General features: G+C 53.3%; 10 protein-coding genes across 10 annotated transcripts; 3 read left to right on the top strand and 7 right to left on the bottom strand.

Moving 5' to 3' along the window:
• Positions 1–318: 318 nt before the first annotated feature.
• CLAFUR5_05736 (Bifunctional protein RIB2) lies at positions 319–975 on the top strand (the record flags this gene model as incomplete). Its single annotated transcript, XM_047904884.1, has 1 exon — positions 319–975. One exon carries the CDS (start codon positions 319–321, stop codon positions 973–975), a length of 657 nt encoding a protein of 218 aa, XP_047762308.1.
• Positions 976–1,059: 84 nt separating this feature from the next.
• On the bottom strand, positions 1,060–1,882 carry CLAFUR5_05735 (uncharacterized protein; the record flags this gene model as incomplete). Its single annotated transcript, XM_047904883.1, has 2 exons — positions 1,060–1,149; positions 1,337–1,882. The coding sequence occupies 2 exons, from the start codon at positions 1,880–1,882 to the stop codon at positions 1,060–1,062; spliced, it is 636 nt and encodes a 211-aa protein (XP_047762309.1).
• A 1,738-nt stretch (positions 1,883–3,620) lies between these two features.
• On the top strand, positions 3,621–5,978 carry CLAFUR5_05734 (Ferric/cupric reductase transmembrane component B; the record flags this gene model as incomplete). Its single annotated transcript, XM_047904882.1, has 3 exons — positions 3,621–4,055; positions 4,104–4,435; positions 4,490–5,978. 3 exons carry the CDS (start codon positions 3,621–3,623, stop codon positions 5,976–5,978), a joined length of 2,256 nt encoding a protein of 751 aa, XP_047762210.1.
• A 48-nt stretch (positions 5,979–6,026) lies between these two features.
• CLAFUR5_05733 (uncharacterized protein) lies at positions 6,027–6,639 on the bottom strand (the record flags this gene model as incomplete). Its single annotated transcript, XM_047904881.1, has 2 exons — positions 6,027–6,033; positions 6,125–6,639. 2 exons carry the CDS (start codon positions 6,637–6,639, stop codon positions 6,027–6,029), a joined length of 522 nt encoding a protein of 173 aa, XP_047762310.1.
• A 332-nt stretch (positions 6,640–6,971) lies between these two features.
• Positions 6,972–8,520, bottom strand: CLAFUR5_05732 (uncharacterized protein; the record flags this gene model as incomplete). Its single annotated transcript, XM_047904880.1, has 10 exons — positions 6,972–7,189; positions 7,237–7,263; positions 7,322–7,348; positions 7,398–7,424; positions 7,480–7,506; positions 7,563–7,589; positions 7,645–7,689; positions 7,751–7,763; positions 8,087–8,467; positions 8,515–8,520. The coding sequence occupies 10 exons, from the start codon at positions 8,518–8,520 to the stop codon at positions 6,972–6,974; spliced, it is 798 nt and encodes a 265-aa protein (XP_047762311.1).
• Positions 8,521–12,596: 4,076 nt separating this feature from the next.
• Positions 12,597–13,609, bottom strand: CLAFUR5_05731 (uncharacterized protein; the record flags this gene model as incomplete). The annotated part of the gene is made up of 2 exons (XM_047904879.1): positions 12,597–13,178; positions 13,235–13,609. 2 exons carry the CDS (start codon positions 13,607–13,609, stop codon positions 12,597–12,599), a joined length of 957 nt encoding a protein of 318 aa, XP_047762312.1.
• A 1,180-nt stretch (positions 13,610–14,789) lies between these two features.
• Positions 14,790–15,977, top strand: CLAFUR5_05730 (Epoxide hydrolase A; the record flags this gene model as incomplete). Its single annotated transcript, XM_047904878.1, has 1 exon — positions 14,790–15,977. One exon carries the CDS (start codon positions 14,790–14,792, stop codon positions 15,975–15,977), a length of 1,188 nt encoding a protein of 395 aa, XP_047762313.1.
• A 178-nt stretch (positions 15,978–16,155) lies between these two features.
• CLAFUR5_05729 (MFS-type efflux pump MFS1) lies at positions 16,156–16,866 on the bottom strand (the record flags this gene model as incomplete). The annotated part of the gene is made up of 1 exon (XM_047904877.1): positions 16,156–16,866. One exon carries the CDS (start codon positions 16,864–16,866, stop codon positions 16,156–16,158), a length of 711 nt encoding a protein of 236 aa, XP_047761682.1.
• A 33-nt stretch (positions 16,867–16,899) lies between these two features.
• On the bottom strand, positions 16,900–17,931 carry CLAFUR5_05728 (MFS-type efflux pump MFS1; the record flags this gene model as incomplete). The annotated part of the gene is made up of 2 exons (XM_047904876.1): positions 16,900–17,263; positions 17,294–17,931. 2 exons carry the CDS (start codon positions 17,929–17,931, stop codon positions 16,900–16,902), a joined length of 1,002 nt encoding a protein of 333 aa, XP_047761681.1.
• An 849-nt stretch (positions 17,932–18,780) lies between these two features.
• CLAFUR5_05727 (uncharacterized protein) lies at positions 18,781–20,369 on the bottom strand (the record flags this gene model as incomplete). The annotated part of the gene is made up of 3 exons (XM_047904875.1): positions 18,781–20,112; positions 20,165–20,290; positions 20,343–20,369. 3 exons carry the CDS (start codon positions 20,367–20,369, stop codon positions 18,781–18,783), a joined length of 1,485 nt encoding a protein of 494 aa, XP_047761689.1.
• Between the last annotated feature and the right edge of the window lie 285 nt (positions 20,370–20,654).

The following is a 20,654-nucleotide window of genomic DNA, read 5'->3' as shown; positions in this document are numbered from 1 at the left end:
ACACGCTTCCAGTTTGGCGAGGATCCAGTTTGACCCTTGCAGATGTTATATGTTATAGGAAGTGTATAGACATGGTCAATCACACTGCCGAGACTGCGTGCATGCAGATGTCTTCCCAACAAAGCAACGCTCGGCAAGTTTGACGTAATAAGGCCTTCTCGTGCCGCACCCCTTGCACAATGCCGTGTGCCCTCATCCTCATCAATAATGCCACCCTCCATGTATGTGCTTTGCTCGCCGTGAAGAAAATGGTTGAACGTGCACGCAGATCTGCTCCAAGGAACTCGTAGCATATTGAACACGGGCGACTGCGCCAAGATGACCTTCGACTCACTCAACCACAAGCAATATCTCCAGCTCGCACTAGACGAAGCGTGCAAGAGTCCGCCCAAGCCGACCAATTTCTGCGTAGGTGCAGCTCTGGTATCCCCCTCACGCAATACCAGGGTCCTGGTCACTGGCTACACCCTCGAGTGTCCCGGCAACACGCACGCCGAGCAGTCATGCTTCATCAAGTATGCACAATCCAATGGCTGCGGCGAAGACGACCTAGGCGACCATCTCCCCACAGACACGATCCTCTATACCACTATGGAACCCTGCAATAAGAGGAGCAAGGGCCATGCGCCTTGTGTTGACCGAATCTTGGATCTCAAGCGAAGCGACGGAAGTCAGGCCATCAAGATTGTCGTGGTTGGTGTCGCCGAACCAGAGACTTTTGTCGGTGTCAACGACGGCAAGAAGAAGTTGCAGGATGCTGGCATACATGTGGTACACATTCCAGGCCTCGAGGAGCAGATTTTGGCAACAGCAACAGCAGGTCACACGAATGGGAAAGAACCAGCACATCACAAGAGAAACGAAAGCAAGAACGACATCGACAACGGCGTCGTGGGCATGAACTGGAACCTTTCGAAAGTGCCCAGCAATGTCTCGAAGAGCAAGTGGGGTTCTGGCAGCACATACACCGAATGAAGATGTCAAGAACGGACGATGCCGGATAGACACCTGATACATTTCTATCAAAACGATGCTGGCGCGCCTGATGCGAACGAGCAATCACTGGTTGCCCTTCTTCGCATCTTCCTCCGCATTCTTGGGCACGCCGACCATGAGCGGGACAGTATTCGCGTTGACACGCTGGAAGAACTGAAAGGCAGAAGTCAGCGATCGGATCAAGACGTAATAGCAGTACTGTATCCCTGGCCACGTAGAAGGAGCAGCATCTCACCCTCCACGCGGAAGTCTCCCACGTCAAGCTCCACATCCAGAATGCCCACCCCTCCGCATACCTCAACCACCAAAAAGGATTCACCAAATGTAACGGCGAACTCACCTGAGCAATCGAACTCTCTGGCAGCTTTCCATCCCACCTATCCTCCACCTTCGAGATCTTGTCGCCATCCTGGTGGATCAAGATCTTGCTCGCAATGACCTGTTCCTTGCCAATACCCTTCACGACATATCTTGTCTTCATATCCATCTCAATCGGATTGCCATTGGTCTTGACCTCGTGGGACAACCTCTCAATCTCCGAGAATGCAGTCTGTAGACCATACCACTGTGCCTCGTATTGCTTGCGGCCCTTGGCAATAGTCAATGGGTCGATGAACTCTCCCTCATCTTGCCAGAGCTGGAGCTTTGCTAGGGATGGTCGGCCGGCGAAAAGGTCGAGGACGCTACCGACGAGAGTCTGTTGGCGTTCGGAAAGATCCACGCCTGGTGCAGTTTGGATATTCGTGTTCTCGATCTTGAGCTCGCCTTTGTCGGTAGACATAGTGCGATACGAGGTGCGTTGCGAAGCGGTAAAGCTTAGAGCTGTGAACTTGTTCAGATTAGGGTTTCTGATTTGACGGGATAGCTGAGTCGGGAGAGGACGCATTGGAGAGTATGGCTGTTCTTAGGGTCTATGCGGCATGGTACACGATATCCTAGAGCCCCAAGAGTCAATGACGTCGATTCCAGGATTCTGACGCGGGTTTGACGACGACGCGATGCGCGTTGTCGCTCAAAGTCCATCCGAACTCCGATGCCCGACCAGCTCGCGCCTGATGCAATGCACTGTGGCAGACGTCGACTGTGTATATGTGCAGACACTGGACTATCTGTGCGCTGTGCTACCTCCTTCCTCAGGCTTACTTCGCTCCGTTGGGCGCAAATCTAGCTGCATCAAGATTTCATGGCTATTGCCTCGGTCTGAAAATGGAGACAGGCGCTCTCGTGGACTCAACTTCCGACATCGATCTTGAAACCCGCGAACAATGACTTTTCTGGATTATTATCGAGCTGCATCAGCCTCTACGTAGCTTGGGGAATTCTAGCCGCCAGCACAGTATGTCTAGACGCAGTGCATGTCAAGCCGTATTGCAAAGACGACTCGGGCAACCCGATAATGTGCTCAAAGGACTTGACCTGAAGATTGGCGTCCCATGCGCGGCGTCCCCAGAACCGTCGAAACCCTTGAAGGTGAAACCCAAGACTCCGTGCGCCAGAAGCGTGGCTTCGAGGCGGGCTCAAAGCTAGGTCGCAATACTCTTGCCACGTGGTGCGCGAACTCGTGGCGGCTAGGGTTGAAAGCAACGCATGTTTGTATATGGATTCGAGAATCTGATTGGATTCACCTGCCATCAAGCCTGTAGCAGCTGGGTCCGATGCAGCGAACGCAAGAAGAGCACAAGCACCAGGAGCTGTCCTATCATTAGGGATGAGACTAGCTGCGACGGCGGTACGCTCCACTACATGACCACTCTACCGCCTCAGCCACGTGAAGAGTGCTACGTCACCACGCCGGCAATGGCCTCACGCAACCCAGCGCAACAGATTGAGCGCGTGCTTGCTGACAACTTGCGAACACACTCAGAGCAACTGGCCAGAGGCCCTCAGCCATTCCAAGGAGCCTTATGGGCGAGGCGTTTGTTGAGTTCAACGCTCGCCTGACCTTCGCTTGTCCACCTCATGGCAAACCCAATACAAAGACTTGCGCGGTTGTCCCGTCACCTGGGTCTCTAATGCAATGCCGGTTAGTGTCACTGAGCTCTTCGCATGCCATGAAAGACGATATTTTCAAGAACAAATGCGCTTCATCCAAAACTACCGCGCTTAGCACAAGCGCCATGAAGGGAGCACTGGGTCAAGCAACGGCCCCAGCGAAACCTCGCGTGCTGCGGGGTCCCTGGTGGTCAAGCTCAAAAACATGCTTGGGCAAATATTATCCTCAATCGTAAGCATGAAGCGAATGGTATCGAAACAGCTATTGGTCGTCGGCGGCACCTCAGAACTAACCTTTACCGGCGCAGTTGCCCGCCAATCTGATCAATCTTATCTGATAAAGTGATTGAACTCTGTCACATAGCGTTGCCGTCAGCTCTGCAAAGAACAGTCTGGCTGAGCGCCGCTGTGACCAAAGCGCCTTCCTGCCGAACACGAATGTGGTTCTCGAAGAAGTCACGGCTGTCCAGATGAATTCTGGCAGGTGCGTTGCCGGCCGCCATGTCGCAGCGTGCATGGCTAGATCCGAGGTGGCTTGAGAAATCAATCCTTCACTCACTCACATCGATCAGATAAGATCTTCCAGCCCGGCCGCACGTTCCTCGTCCTCAAGCGTACGATTGTCAGTCACAATGGCACTTCGTTTAGGACCACTTTTGGCTCTTGCCTCTTCCTTTACCATCGCCGTCACGGCAACGAATCCACCTGTTCAAGAGCACTCGTGGTACAAGGACTACTACCCATCACCAGAAGAGTACTGCTTCAATGGCTGCTACGCAAATGTCGACTACATCACGTACAATGTCACCCTGCCGGATCCCACCATGCTTGATTACTACCTCAACGAGTGCAGTAACGATCTCAAGATCAAGTCGATGTTCTACTGCGCTCAGAAGTACTGCACACGAGCGGGATCCATCAAGGGTCGAGCGAAGCTGAACTCGGAATGTGAGGAGAATGCTGGCGTTTCCCTCCCGACTATCGAAGCGTCCCTCCTCTCGGATGTAGACCTGGCCAACGTCATGGTGCTGAACTCCACCGCCGCCCTTGCGACCGCTGAAGCGCCAGTGTCCGCTCCTGCCATTCCCGATGCCGACTGGCTCGCCTTAGGCTAGCGTACCACCAAGGAGTTTTACCTCAACTGGGATCCGAGCTTCGACTTCAGCTTCGCTCTCATCGGCTTCTGGGCTTTCGTAATAGCGGTCGGCATAGTTCACCGCACCGCCCAGTTTATGAAGAAACCCTCGGAGGGTCGACAGCCAAGCTGGTGGCTTTGGGTCCGTAAGACGCTCACACTTCCTGCGACATTCGGCAAGAAGCAGGCAGAGGGTGTCGCGTACCTGTATACCATTCCACCACGCCTTGAGAGCATTATCCTAGGGCTCTACATCATCATGAACTTTGTGATGTGCTTCCCGGGCTACAACTTATTCGTTGGCAACCAATAGTATGCTCCTAGACTCTGATATCGATGTATCAATGCTGACTCATGGTGTTACAGCTATGCTTCCAACAAGTTGCAGCTTGCGCGATACATCGCTGATCGCACCGGCTTTTTGTCGATTGCCCAACTGCCCATGGTATGGGTCTTCGCCGCTCGTAATGATCCCTTCATGTGGCTCACGGGCTGGTCTTTCGCGACCTACAACCGCTTTCACCGCTGGATCGCCAGGATCTCAGTCGTTCACGCCGTCGTTCACTCAATCGCATACACTGCGTTCGACTTCTACTCCGGAGGGGCCGCATCTTACAACGCCAGCTGGAAAGAGGAGTACTGGTATGCCGGAGGCATTGCGACTGTCGTCATGTCGCTCATGCTCGTTGCCTCGGCGTACTACTTCCGCGAACGATACTACGACCTCTTCCTAATGATCCACATTGGTATGTCGCTGGTGTTCTTCGTCACGCTCTGGTGCCATGTGCGCATCTTTGGTGGCGAGTTCAACTATTATCTCTACCCTTGCATTGCTATTTGGGGCCTGGACCGCATCTTACGCGTTGGGCGTGTCGTCTTCGTGTCGGTCATGCCTCGTCTGACAAAGGGCGTGCGCGCTACTGTCACATACCACCGCACCACTGAGATGGTCCGCATGGATCTCACTGACTTCTTCCCCAACAAGAAGGTAGTACCGGGACTGTACTACTATCTCTACACAAAGGGTCTCCGTGGCTATGAAAGTCATCCCTTCACACTGTGCTCCTGGCACCACATCGCAGGATCTCTGTCTCGCTCCAGGATCGAGGCTGAGGTAGCGCCGGATTATCGTGGCTCGATCAGCGCGATTCCCTCCACCATGAATAATGGCGAAGGCTCTCCAATATCCTCACTCGCAGAGAAACAGTTCAAGACCAACGTCCGACCGGCTTCAGAGGATCTCTCGCCAGCCGAAGTGGCCCACACATTTCTAATTCGTCCTTATAAGGGCATGACCGGCCGCCTGCAAAAGAAGCTGCTTGGCCACGACGAGTCCGTCGCTTCTACACAAGAGACTGTCTTCCTGGAGGGTCCGTATGGCGAGAAGCTTGACCTCTCGGGTTACTCTGACGTTCTCGTGGTCTGCGGTGGCAGTGGCATTACTGCCGCCATCTCGCACTCGAACTTTCTCATGACGGAGAACTCGACGACCACGCTCCACATTGTATGGGCTGTTCCTCAACGCCACCTGCCAAACGACATCTGCGCCAACGAGCTCGCTGCTTGCATTCATACTGACCGTGTCAGGATGGAAGTTTACCTCACTAGTGCAGCTGAAGAAGAGGCCCAGCACGATCCTACGAAGTTGCCACCGCAGCCGCCTTACGCCATCAAATATGGCCGACCGGACGTGCAGATGGTCATGAGGAAGTACAGGCCATTGGCGAGGAAGAGTATGGCTGTGGTCACTTGCGGCACGCCGCAGTTCGCTGATGATTGTCGCCAAGCTGTGGTGCGGATCTTGGATGAGGACGGAGTTGATGTGGGTTACTACAACGAGACTATGGTGTGGTAGATTGTATGTACTTAGTCGGTTTTATGAGAGACAGCGAAGGATGCTGCACTACATTCTACTCAAGCGACGCATACAACTCCTGAAAACATTCAATGTGAACGGGCCAGGAGATCTTCGATGTCGAGATGATCTACCTACTCACATACCGTTCATCATCAACGAAATGGTACGTCGAGCTTCCCAACCTCTTCCAGGTATCGCTCGCCGACATCACTGGCCTCCTGGGCCGTGGCTCAGCACTGCGACTCCTCGAATCTGAGATCTTCGGCTTAGTAGAATAACTGACTGGCGGGGCATACGCAGGACCCAGACCCATAGGTTTCATGCTGTTTCTATTCGGTGTCGTGGGCCTTATAAACGGCTTGACGTGTACGGGCTCGGGCAGCGTAATGGGCCTTCGGTACTGGAAGGAGTCCTCAAGCTCGGGAAATGTCTGGTTAGTGGAAGCAGTCGCGAAGCCGCCAGCCTCGATGTCAGCGAGGAGATCATCGATGGCGTCTTTCGTTGATTTGATCTCGGTTGGTGTGAGGCCGCTGCTGCGTTTTGGGTTGGGAGTTGGAGATCGGTCTGTGGAGAGTTTTGTTGTGCTTGTAACTTTGCTGTGATGATCGTTCTGTGTTGCGGAGGAACCAGCATCGATGGGTGGGCCAAATGTCAGCATGATCTGCGTTCGTAGATATCTGTGGCCGAAACGACTGGTGTTCGAAAGCGATAATGATGTGTGAGCGAGTCCAGCTCGTGATACGATTGAGAATATGCAAGGAGAGAGTCTGGCATCCTGACTGGACATCGACCCTCGAGGCCTTCTTAGTCGATACAATATGAGGCTCGTACCATGTTCTTTGTCTAGTTTACAAGGAAATAAGAGATGATGTCAAGCGATCAAAGTTAAGTTCCTTGTACGGTTCTGCTTTGTTCTTTGTATCTAGGAATAGATTGATCGGGCGTGGTAATGTAGCAGAACTATCATGCCTGCAGCAAAACGAAATGGCTTCATGGCGAAGCTGCCGGCGTAGTAGCTTCAACAACGACGGTCGCCAGGGTAGTCGAAGCAGAGTCTGCGGCAGCTTGCTGTTCTTGAGCAACATCAGCTTTGCGATAGCCACTATATCCACCGCCGCTGTAGCCTGATTCGAAGGTTAGCACACGGGAGAACTCATAATCGGTACTATCTCCTACCGCCAGAAGATCCCCCATTTCCAGAACCGCCACTATGGTCAGTCAGTACGTGTTGAGATCCTTGCCATGAGTTGAATACCTGTAGCCTGAGCCCCCGCTCTCGCCGCTAGTCATGGTCAGTCTGAGCCTACACAATGCATTGGACGAAGTTGACTGAAACGTACCTGTAGCCTGAACCTCCACTTCCCCCACTGCATGATGGTCAGTATGTGCTGAGATAATCTCCTGTGGTCGCCTCACCTATATCCTGACCCACCGCTTCCACCACTAGAAGGGGTCAGTCCAACCCTTATACTCTGTCAAAGCCTTGAGCTTGACCTACCTATAGCCAGAACCTCCACTTCCGCCACTATGTGGGGTCAGTCAAGTCCTCACACTCTAGGAAATGCCTTCATGTTAACCTACCTATAACCGGAACCTCCACTTCCACCACTGTGATAGGGTTAGTGACGACATTCCTGGATGAGTGTATGCGTGGAAAGCTTACCTATAGCCAGAATAGCCACTTCCCCCACTCCCACCGCTGTAGCCGCTTGATAGATTGTTAGCTATGGAAGGAAAAATGTCACGAGGCGAGCTGGCGTGAAGCGTACCTGTAGCCACCTCCTAGCAGATGATCAGCATGGGAACATGTTACACAGCGTATGACCCGTGCCCGGCTCTTGCAAGGATGTGTAGTTTTTGAATTTCGCAGATGGCTCGCAAGCCACGCCATTCCCAATCGCACTGTAGAATTCGAACAGGCATCAACGAGTGGGATATCACTTACCTCCACCGCCACCGCCACCACCACCTCCTCCTCCTCCTCCTCCTCCTCCCCCTCCCCCAGAGCCCCCATGTCCGTATTACACAACGTCCCAGTGATTACCTTCGAGCTTCACCATTGATCAGCTTCCACGACCCAAAGAGCACAACCTTTTTCGACTCACACAATAGATGTCCCCCTGCGGGTTGCGCCACTGCGGGTACTGGCCCCGATTTGCAATCTTCGTGTAGCTTCCCTTGACGAAATTATCCAACGCCGAATTGGTCCTAAAGTCCAGCTTGTAGCCCGTCAGATGGCTATACGTTCCTCCAGCATGGCCAGCATTGGTCTCGGTGCCGCCGGTGATGATGAGCTGGCAGTTGCAGGCCTGCTTTAGAGCGATGGCACCGTCGATGGTGGTGGATTGGACGCCTCCGAGAGATGTCTGAGGTGGTTGGGCATTGGTTGTAATGCCGTACTGGCGGAGACGGGAGATGGCTTGGGATTGGGAGAGCTTTTGAGCTAAGGTTGTTGTGGAGAGGCACAGGGCGAGGAATGGTGAGAGCTGCGATGGGTCAATAGGGCCTCAAGCTCAGCTGTGGTTTAACTTACCTTCATGGTTGCTGCCAGTTGCTAGATGTGAAAGATTTTGACAGCTGATTGCTCTCTCAACAGCCAAGATGCATCAAAGGTATATCAATTGCTCAGTGCTACGGACATGATCGTCGTTGATGAGACTGCATTAGGAAGGTAGCATGGTCGAAGCGAACGATATGGCCGCAAGACTGCATAATTCGCCTCTTTCCGTTGGAATTGTTCAAGTTGTCCCAGAGGATGGCTTTCATGCACGAACTTCTGCAGGAACTCGCCTATTGTGAGTACGAAGTGCTCTCGTTCGCACACTAAAAGAAGTAGAGCGGGTAGCTGAAGCATGAGTGCACCTGAACAAGAAGGAGGGTCAAACCTTGTGCGCCAATCTGCTCATAAGACTGGCTGTATCACCACGACTGTAGTGAAGCTTTACCATAAGCTTGCAGGAACATTCGCTTCGTGGTATCGAAACGGGCTGCCCAGCCTGAAGATCCTCCAGTGAGATCTGCCTGTGCCAAGACAGCCAAGACTATGCATCTCTTTAGCATTGCAACGTGAAGACATGTGCCCAGAGTAGGAGTTGCGATGGGGCTCCACAAGCGAGCATATGGACGGAAAGCCAGAGCTCTTTGTCCCTGGTCAGCACAATTGACTTGTATCCAGTTGTGCCTTCCATCGATGTGTACACAGTGATGCGGACCATTGACGCTGATTTGTGACTGTCCCTTCGGACCACGGCCGTACTCCCATGTAAAGGGAACTGTTAGTGCCGCTGGCTCTTGTGATGCTATTGATTTGTGGTGACCAGTACGTCGAAAGCAGTGCTGTGTGCTGACCGCTGTGTCTTCTCTTCCCATATCGACTGGCCACTAGCTCTTCATGACGCCGCAGCATACTCTGCCACAAGCAACACACCGTGTCCGGAAAGCCCTACGTTTGCTGTCTTTCACGAGAACTGACGGTCGTCGATGGGTCGAAGCAGGATCGAAGCGTCGACAGCTCAGTGGGTGCAAATCCGCTTATAGTGCCGTATTTGCTGGCGACTGGAGTATTCAACAAAGGCACATGGCAGGCGTCGCTGGCTGCTACACTTCTGGACAGTGTGCAGTGGGATTGTAGCCACACGACCAAGACCCATAGCGGGCGTGAAGCTCATCATGGAAGTGAAGGCGTTGTTGATGTTGGATGATAGCAACGACATCGTTCCTGCCTGAGGTGTGTCCCGCACTGTCCGAGCTTTCCGTCCAAGCTCCTGCCGAAATTCTCTACCAAAAGCTCGCGCGACTGCCTTCTGCCTTCTCTCCTGCACAACATCAACCGCCTCACACACCATCTTTGTTGCAGTCACCTGGCTTCGACACACGTTGCTATCATGAGCTGAACACAATTATCCGCCGCTCCGGTAAGTGCCACTTCTTTCCCTGCCTCTGCAATGATGATATGGCATAAACCGCAAACTAGAGTCTTTGACCTCCAAGGAGGACTGAAACTTCATTGCTACGTCAGTCTGATCGCCGACAACTCATCCTGCATACTCGACATCACTCTCGTCGAGATCTTGGGCTGACATGAAATGCAGGCGACGCTTTCCTCACCTCCTACCACCGCAGGCGCACATCTGTCGATTGAGCGCGCGATGACCTGAGAATGTGAGTACATCTCCACCACCTTGCACCATCTCTCAAATGATGAACACAAGCAAAAAATGGAATTACCGGCTGAAGCTTCGGCTGTTGCTGAGAAAACGGCTCTTATACGCACTGAACAACCACAACTTCACATCTTCACTTTGGCAATATGATCGTTCGGCATGTACTGACCATGTATTGAAGGCTCTCCTGACAGCTACGGCAACAGATTGCTGTCTGAGCACCGCTCCTGCTTCAGCACCCTGTCACGGTCGACAGAATCATTGATTCTTCGGCTGGCCCGTACGCCTCCACTACCTCACGCCGCCTTGTCAAGCTCGCGCATACCGCATTCGCACATGCCTTTGTTATCACCCTTTCACCACATCCAAACAATCGGAGCCACTACCGCCGATATGGATACCAACTCAATGGCAGACGAGTTCCGAACCTTCCTCGTGGGTTGCCACGAGGCAGTGCGAAAAAGCTGGGAGACACATCGTGCCTAGTACAGCATCCGGCATGACTGCTTGTCGCTCGGCTGTAGCGAATGCGTTGCGATGAGGCAATGGCCAGTCAAATCATCGGCGTCCTGCAGCAAGCTGGAAGACATTCTTCCTCGGCTGTAGTGGAGACCGAGAAGAAGCAGCGCAAGAAGACGAAATCTGACCCAACGTCTAGTCACGGTAAGTCATGACTATCTCTATCCCCTTTTGTCTTCTGATGAATTGGCACTGGGCTCCGATTGTACGTGAGCAGATATGCCATTTTGCGACAGGCCTAGAAAACCTCGTCCACTGATCTTGACACCAAGTCATCATCAATGTATCTTCGGTTCTGCGCGAACAGAGCTGACAGGTTGGTACAGATCTACGTTTCTTCTTCATTCTCCATCATCGCCATCACAACCGCCACGCTTCCAGGTAAGTCGCCACTGCTTTCATACCTCACTCGATGCTTCCATGATGAGCCCTTTTAGATGACGAGTCTTATTCGGCTTTGCCGTTGCTGACACAACTTTTTATAACCATTCATGCATTTTCTGACCCTAGCATCATACCATTCTGCTACATTTGCTTCATCACTCATGAGCGAGCTCAACTGACCTGACATTTGCAGTTCTCGCATTTCCACGCGCTGGGTTCATTCGGCACACCATTCGCCTGCGACCAAGCACATGATCAAGGTAAACTGCAGACATGCTCTCCTCCTCACCCCTTCATGATGATTCGAAACAACAAATGACAAGCATATGTCCAAGCCGCTGTGACAGGCGGCGCAGACGATAACGTTGCAAGCCTGACCAGATTCTGTGGCATTGTTTCTGCTTTGTACGATATGGATGAGTGGTTGCTAACGCGCGATCAGGATACTAAAGAACTCGAATCGCACCATCACGCAGGGACGTGTACCTCATTCGATACTGTGCGACCTGCTCAAGGTAAGACACGCCAACCGCTTCACTCCCTCACCCTTCATGATGACTCTTTTCCATATCTCACGACGGTCGACATAGCAGTCAAAGACTGCATTGATGAGATGGCTCCTGACAGAGCCCATGGTACTGATATACAATCCGCATCGTCCTCTTTTCCAAGTCAGATCATACAATTGAGTAGATGCTGACAGACAATTCACAGATCATCGCAGCCTATCGGGCATGATGTACAGGAGCCACCACCGTCCGGGCGGCGGTGGTATGCTGAGCTCCTCGCTCCATGGGAGCGGTTTCGCCTCTTGACGAGCTTCATCTCTGCAAGCCAGCCCAGCATCAATGCCGCTGCATCCACGAAGAAGAGCGTGGCGAGGGTTGCACGCCCAAAGAACGCATTCACGATCTTGTTGGCTTCTGGCGCTTGACCTTGCCCTGGCGAGGGAGCTCGCACGCAGGACCTCTTCGCTGAGCAGTCCTGCTGCGTGATCGACGTGTAAGCGTGGGATGCTGCATGGGGTCTTGCGAGAGTCAAGCTGTCAAAGACGAGTACAAGCAGAGAGCTGGTGCTACGCCGTGAGCATGCCATCGCCCGTCCAGGCTACCAGTACCAGTCACGCAAGCCATCCGAGAAGAAGAAGCGCACGGGATGCGAACACGCAGATATTGTATGAGCACATCACAACTTTACCCATGCTTCCTGCCTGCTGTTCAATGTTATTCGTCTTGTTTCATACTTTGTCAATCGGTGGGTTCATGTCGGAATGACATTGCGATCACGATGGAGCGAAAGCATCTTTGAACACAATCTGCGGATTTTTGAACTATACACTACGTTCATAATCTATATGTCGTGCTTTCCGTACGAGGGAGCACAATTCTTACCAACACCCAGGGAAGTGGTCGCCTCTTCCTAGCTCGTCATTCGTCTCGCTATTCGCTTTGCGCTGCGGTCTCTACACTTTTTGTGTCTCCACCGATCTCTTTCTGTCCAAAGTCCTGCGCTTCTGTCTGAAAACATGCTGTATACAGAGTATGCTCATTCAAAGGACAAACGCCAACCCGGCAAACCCAGCCGCCGCCGCACCAGCAGCACCGGCCATGAAATTCTTGCTCGCTGCGCCATCACTGGTCGATGCCGAAGCAGCAGAATCTGTGGCAGTGGCACCACCCATTGTTGCGGTCGTGCTGCTGAACATCACAGTCGTGGAGTCTCCAACTGCAACACCATCCGTGGCGAGACTGAGCTGCGCACTGCCGATCGTGTGTGCTGCGCCGTTGAGCGTGATCGTCGCGTCGCCAATGATGGCCTGCGTAATCGTGCTGCCGTGGACTTCCTGCTCGATCTCGATCGCGGTGACAACGGAGCCGCCGGACATGGTGATGACGGCCATCATGCCGGTGAGAGTTGCGGTTGGGCCAGAAGTCGAGGAGGCGTGGGCTGGTGCTGTTTGGGAGACGGCGGCAGTGACGCCTTTGCAGGACATGATGCAGGTTTTCATGGTGTTGTAGGCGTCATCCTCGGTAAGGTCCTTGGGGTATCCGTCTTGAGCGCATTGGCGAGCGCAGTTGTAGGCAGTGCATGGCAGGTCGTCGGCGGACCAGAAAGGGGAGCCGCCGAGGTGCTGGGACATGTTAGCATTTGTGGTTTACGGGATTGAGGCGCTGCGGTGGGCCTTACGTCTTCATAGTCTGAGTACTCGCCAGTAGCTCCGGTCAGGTTGAAGCGGTTGCTAAATGTGGCAGCTTGACCGGTAGTGATGTCGGCGATTGCGATGGAGTAGTAGTTGGCTGTTGGGCCGACGCTGGCTGGGATTGTCACGTTGATTGAGTCGTCGAGCTCGGTGGAATTGACGAGATAGCAGGTCGGGCCATTGGATCCTGCTAGTGATGCGGCGAGGTAGACGCGGTAGCTGTCGTCGTTGCTGGACTGGAAGGTGACCTCGAACTCCTCGCCTGCTGCGACCTCAGATGGAGCTACGATACCGTCCAGTGCGGTGACTGCGGTGGCCAGAGTGGCAAGAGCCAAAGCGCATCGCTTGGTGAAGGACTGCATGTTGGTTGAGTCGTTTCGTAGTCGTAATGTTTGGCGGCGTAAAGTGGGTATGAGAAGGGGAGGATCAGCTGCATGGTGTAAGGACAGACTGGAAGTGTAGAGGAGCGAACGACTCGGGTGAGCAAACGCGGCGGGACAAGATCCAATTAGTGTGTTGAAACGGTGAAGCAGAGAGAAGAAGGGCGGCAGGTATCACATAATCACATGGCGACAGGGCTTGTTCAGAAATGATAGTCCTGATAGAGCGCTGGCCGGATGCTGTGTAGCCTCACCTAATTTAGCAGCGTCTGGTCGAAAGAGTGGATGTCCAGTCGTAGCGTTTCTCTTTTGCAGCGCGTATCCGCCAGGCGATATCCCGGCTTCAAGGCTTGAATATGCGACAAGGATGTGTAGGCAGGATGCAGATGGTGGCAGTGGCTCTCGTGGCCATGTGTGGCAGTCGGCAATGGATCATCATCGACGAACGGCATGCTCATGGACAGCTCTATCGTTTGCATCGGTCAAACGCCTACCGGTGGTCGACATTCTGCTCATCATCGCAAGCACTGGCAAGCAAAGGTGATGTTGTTGAGCGTTTGTGACTGCCGTTGTGCATCCCTGCCCACGGAAAGCTTGATCGTTCGGCTGCTTGCCGAGATCAGATTAGGGCTTCGTCCTGAAGTAAAATTTGTAAAAACGCGTTCAAAATGCTGGCAACAACACTTCATCTGACGACAGAGCAGCAACGTCTCCTCTCGCACACCCATCTTGAGTGTCGCCTGCCCCTGCAACGTTCGCAGTCCTGATGCCGCCAGGCTGTCTCAACGCCGTCGACCACCTGGCCAGCGCTTCCACCTGCCACGCCATGTGGAGTCGCCTTGGGGCACAGCCAAGAGTGGATATATTGAAGGCCATGGCCCGCAGTTTCAGCGTACGAGAGGCTGCGTCTACCGGCGATGTTGAAGATGAGGACTAGGAAGTGAAGTCGATAAAGGAGTAGGCCAAGGTAATGAGAGCAGACAGCTACCTGCAGCTGTGTCAGCACGGTACCGAGGGCCACCTTAAGCTCCCCCTCCATCTGCAACATTGAAGTCAATTGGCAGTCGTTCAGTGCAGAGCTGCTGACGTATAGTGCTCTCGACATAGGTAAGATATCGGTCATCTTCTTACATTCGTAACGATACAGCAGGTCACCACGATCATGGCGCAAGCACACAACCTTCCACCCTTGCCGTTGCCTCAAGGCGTGACAGAAGACTATGCCGATTGTACTTCATCCTGTGGACTCAACTTTCACCTACTAAAGGCAGGAATGCCTGGAACTCCATTAGTACTGTTCTGCCATGGCTACCCAGAGCTGGCATACTCATGGCGGAAGCTCATGCCAAAGGTGGCAGACGCTGGTTACTACTGTGTCGCCATGGACCAACGAGGTTATGGAAGAACAACTGGATGGGAAGGTAAGCCATATGACCAAGTCGACCTGACCCAGTACACCATGACAAACCTTGTGCGCGACATGGTCTCTCTGGTGTACAAGCTGGGCTATACAGAAGTAACTTGCATCATCGGCCACGACTTTGGAGCGGTATCGTCAGCAATGGCAGCACTCATGCGTCCGGACATCTTCAAGGCAACTATACAGATGAGCCACCCCCATCATGCTCCACCCACTCCTCAATTTGGCAATGAGCCTCGAAAACCGAAGCTTGACATCCAGGCAGAACTCGCAAAGCTGAACCCTCCCAGAAAGCATTACAAGTGGTACAACTCATCCCCTGGTGCTGCAGAAGACTGGAACAACCCGCACCAGGGCCTGGAGAAATACCTACGAGGCTACTTTCACCTGAAGTCAGCAGATTGGGAAAAGAACGATCCGCATCCGCTGCAAGCCTGGAGCGCTAAGGACATCGAGGTTATGCCAGAGTACTACATCATGAAGAAAGGCGACACATTGCCCCAAACCATCGAGAAGAACATGAAAGGCGAGGACTACAGTAAGACTGAGAAGTGGCTCAGCCCTGACGACCTAGAGGTATACGTGCAAGAATGGCAACGGATCGGTTTCCAGGGCGCACTAAATTGGTATCGTGCCCAGACTGCTTCAACGCCACAGAGCAAGAAAGACATGTACCTCTACTCTGGCCGCAGAATCGAGGTGCCGTGTACGTTCATCAGTGGCAAGCAGGACTGGGGCAATTATCAGCAGCCGGGTGCTTTCCAGGGGTATGAGGATGAGAAATGTATCAAGTCTGGGTGCTTCAAGGGTGCGAGACTTATCGATCATGCAGGACATTGGGTACAGCAGGAGCAGCCTGAAGCCACTGCGAAGGAAGTGTTGCACTTTCTGCGAGGGCTCGAGACGTATCCATTGAGTGGAAACTATTAGTGCAAGTAGCAGCGCACTTACTCGAGGATAAAATTAGCAGCATGCTTCATTTCGACTTCGGCAAAGCGTTGATTACGGAACTGTCACTGCTGGATAGTATATTGTACATCATTTTTGCTCTCATCATGAGTGGGGTATCTCTGTTACGCTACTCTCTACAGTCATGAGTCCGTTCTGTTCATGCCTTCTCCTGCTCGCTTACTGTCGTATCTATCTTACTATCGTTATTGCTCCCCTTCTCCGTCGGACCTTGCCTCCCTTGCACGCTCCTCCACTCGAGTGAGAATGCTCCAATCACCGGCAAGCACGCCATAACCACACCCACGACAAACACCTGCCTGAGCGCATCATTATACGCCACCAGCACCTCGTGCAGATCCTTCTCCGGCACAATCTTCGCAATCTCCGTTGCTCCCGTGTTCACAACCTCACCCACGTCAAGATCATGCACGAGCGTTGTAAGTCCGGTGGTGAACTTCTGAATGAAACGCATTTTGCCCGACGGACACAAAGATGGCTCCACCAAGCTGCTGGCAGAAGAAGCAAAGTGATACGCCCGTCTTATATCCTTTCGATGCAGCACAGTTTGTGCCGCCATTGTACCTTGCTGCATTCCCATTCCCATGCCTAGGCCGAAGAGGATCTGATATCCGATCCACTTCCCGCTGCCCGTGTTGAGATCAAAGGTAGAAATGAGACCTGCGCCGATCGGCATGATTACACTACTGGCCATGGCGAATGATGTATGGTATGCCATTCGTCCGACAATTTGTCCGGCCCCAATAGCACCAACGACGAGCGAGAGGACCATGGGGATCGTGTCAATCCCGGACTGTACGGCGGATTTGGATTTGATGGCTTGGAGCCAAAGGGGGATGTAGTAGACCATTATCATCATAGTGGAGGCGAGGCAGAAGGTGAATCATATTGCGGCGATGAGGGAGCGATTCTTCAGCAGCCGTGGTGTAATGGTAGCAGTTTTTGGCCCGAGAATTTGGGAAGCGACGAAGGCGAGGAAGGTCAGGCCGAAGACGATGAAGAGGGCGATGAAGCGGCTGGAGAACCAGGCGTAGCTGCTGCCGCCCCATTGGAGGGCAAGGAGGAGGCATATGATGCTGGGTAGGAGGAAGAGTTCTCCTAGCAGATCGAGTTGGGCGAGTTGTTGGCGGAGGGTGAGTCCTGGCTGTGCTGGTGTCGTTGGTTTGAGGATGAAGAATATGATGAGCATGGCAGCGCCGCCGATGGGGAGGTTAATGTAGAAGCACCCGATGGTCTCGTCAGTCATGCTACATCGACTCGATCTAAGCCAAACTCACCACCTCCAACTAACATCCGTAGTGAAGGCTCCCCCAAGCAACGGGCCGATGACACTACTCAACCAAAAAATCGCCCCAAATAACCCCTGATACTTCGGCCTCTTCTCCAAAGGCACGACACTAACCATCAAAATGATCGCGCCACCCATAATCCCCGCGCTTCCCATACCGGCAATAGCCCTACCCACAACACTATTCGGCGCCGCACCACACAATGCACTCCCAACCTCAAAGATCCCAATCATGACCAGGAATACCCACTTGGGGCTGTAAAAGGTGTAGATCTTTCCAAACAGGAGTTGCAAGGAACATGCGGTGAGCATAAACACGCTGGCGTACCAACCGATATCGTCGAGTGATTGGAAGTCGTTTGTGATTTGGGGCACGGCTGTGGCGATGATGGTGCGGTCTAGGGCCATGAGGAAGAGGGCAAGGAGGATGGCGATCATTACTATGGCGGTTTCTTTGGGGCCAGGATATTCGATTTCAGAGGGTGTGGTGGATTTTTGACGCGAGAGGTCATTGTCGGTGGTGGTGGTGTTGTAGTTCGATGGTAGCTCGGACTTTTCTAGGTCGCTGTGATTCGAGAGTGATGACAGACTCTCTGCTCGCTCGTGAACAGGCTGAGGCTGAGCCATCGAGTGTCTAGCGGAGCTGCCATAGCTTTGGGTGCTGTGATGGCTGCTGGCGATGTTTCCTGCTTGTCTGTCATTGTGGAAGCAATTGGCAGAGGGGACCTGAGATGGGAAGTACTTGCTATCTTGGAAGGCGTGGCACGCAATTGTTATGTATTGTGACTCTTTGGCGGCGCGAACACAAACGCGCCCGTTGATAATGCTTTGACTCAATGTCCTGTAGACACATTGGGGTCCTAAGCCAGAATCGGCGCGCATTTCGGGTCGTGTCTTGAGATGAGGAGCCGAAATGTTCAACATGCTATTGGACAAAGAGCCAAGTCCACGAATGGGCTGTTAAAACTCATGTGGGTTGGCGGTTGAGCCACACTTTCGACTATTCGTTGTTCGGTGGTCCACAAATAGACGAACGTGGTTGTGTTCCAGCCCCCGGGCATTCGATATGCCCGTGGCGATCGGTGCTCTGCATTGTCGTCGCGTATGGCGACCTTTCTCATGTGGCATCACTTGCTACAGCATCTGACGGGCTGAAAGGAGACTTCTCATAGGATGGGCCAGTACCTTCGTCGATCAGAGGAGGCTGCGGTGCCAGTGTGCCAGTATTACCGTCGCCCATGCTCGTGCATGTACCATCTTACAAGGTCGTGCGACGACGGGAGGTATGGCAACCCCAGGCCGTATGCAAAGACATTTGCTTTCTATCTTGCAGAGCAGATGTACTCCTGGTGGTTTCTCCAGTAGCGGTTTCTTGGTCGCAATAACAACGGAATTTCTGCTTTCAGGCTTGCCTTAGTCCGGCATCAGGGATTAACGGGCGTTAGCTTCGTGCATCTATCAAAGTGACCTCGTACCTCAGCCTTGAGTGAATTCACTGTCCTCTGCTAGTGCCGCCGGCAGATTCTGCGCTTCAGCCTCAGACTTCTCCCTCTTGGCCTTCTCCTTTTCCTTGGCGCTCTTCTTGATGTCCTCCCACTTAGCCTTATACTGTTTGAGAGATCTGTCCTGTTTCGCCGCCAGAGTTTGAAGTTTCTGTCGCTCCTCTGCCTGCTCTTCGAGCTGCCGCTCAAGCTGCTTCAGCCGATCGAACACAGCAGGATCCGGCCTGCCGGGAGGGGTTTGGGCGTGCAAGCTTGCCATGCTCTGGGTCAAAGCTGCCATCGAAGCATCTTGAGCATGAGCCTCGAATTCAGCTAGGCGGGTAGCGAGCTGTTCCAGTGTCACCTTCAAGGTCGAGTTCTCAAGCTCCAGCTCTTCATGCGTCCTAGATTTTCCGAACGCATTCCGCTGTTTACTTGACAATCGACTGTGTCGTGGAGATGAAGGTGCCTGCGCTTCCCGTGCGTCCACGAACGCCTCTTCGTCATCCTCATCGATGCCACCAAGTTGCTGCTGCTGCGCCTTGGCGATGTCTGCGTAAGAATAAGTACCGCCGCCAGTCTGCACAACATAGAAGCTCTCTGCGGGCCCAAAGACACCGCCTTGAGCACCACGTTTTCGATGCTCGTCTTCGATCGCATCCAGCGCTGCCTTGGAGTAGATCTTTTTCACATCAGGATCGTTGTGTGCCCTGACAGTGCGCTTGTCCAGATTCTGCTTGCTCTGATCAATTTGGACGTCGTCTGCTGTTAGTGGTAGCCCTGCATACGCCAGGACAGAAGACAGCTTCGACATGGTGCCGGTAGTCAAATTGCTGTAAAACTTGGTGAAGCCATCGTCATCCTCAAGCTTCTTGGCACTTCTCTCTGCTCGTTGCAAGTTCTGGCTGTCCACGACAGATGGCGGTATCTTTGGAGCTGAAGAAGGGCGACTGCGACGGAGAGACTCTGGGGACAGCTGTCGTGCTCGAGCCTGTGCCGCTGCTGAAGGAGGATTCCTGTTGGACGAAGGAATACCGCGTCTCGACGCAATCTCTCGTGCCAGGGAAGGAGAAGAGTCGCGTGCCTGACTGCCGAGTCTAGCTGCAGCGAGGGCCGTTGTCGTCAAGCCCGGCTTCGACGATGATGAAGTCGCTGCTTGATTCTTGGCATTCGCAAAGTCATGTCGTGAGACGGCCAAAGCGGCGTCTTTGCTGGTAGTGGTACCGCTGTGATCTGTTCGATCAGTCTGGCCGTATAGGTCAGGAGACTTGATGAGCTCTGCCAGCTTCAGATGTTGCTCTTCGAGAAGCTTCAACACACGTAACGCCTTTGATAGTGTTAGTGGATGGTAGGACAGAAAGGCTTGGTACCTCACACACCTCTGAATCGCTAGATGCTCGCGCTGTCCTGGCGTAGTTGGTGGCTGCATGCTGATGCTCGTCTCCAGCCCGAGCCAAGTCAGCCTGCTCTGTGGCCTCGGCTGCCTTTCGTGCATGTGCATGCGCCTACATCTGCATCAGCCAGAGCCGTTTCCATCGCGAAAAGCGCTGTGCTCACGGTGGCGAGAGGGGCGACTTCAGCCATAGATCATGAACGACACGTAGGAGATGCGTTTGTCAGGTTCAGTTACTGAAGGAATGCAGACGTTACTGCCGTTGTGGCTGTGACTGTGGTAACCTTGGAAGCACGTGGAGATGTGTCGCGAGTCGCGACGTTTCAGGTCATGCGGAGGGAGTAGGGACTGGATCTCGGCTCGTGAACCTTGTCGCCTCCGCTGAACGATGTCGTGGTGACGTTCCGGTCTACCAACCTTGGACCTCACCGTCCAACATCGAGCATCCCTGTCTCTCACTCGTCAGCAAAGCACAG

Source organism: Fulvia fulva, chromosome 5, assembly GCF_020509005.1.
Source record: "Fulvia fulva chromosome 5, complete sequence".
In the NCBI taxonomy this organism is placed as follows: domain Eukaryota; kingdom Fungi; phylum Ascomycota; class Dothideomycetes; order Mycosphaerellales; family Mycosphaerellaceae; genus Fulvia; species Fulvia fulva.
Note: the sequence above shows the minus strand (reverse complement) of the source record. Positions and strands in the feature narration are given on the sequence as shown.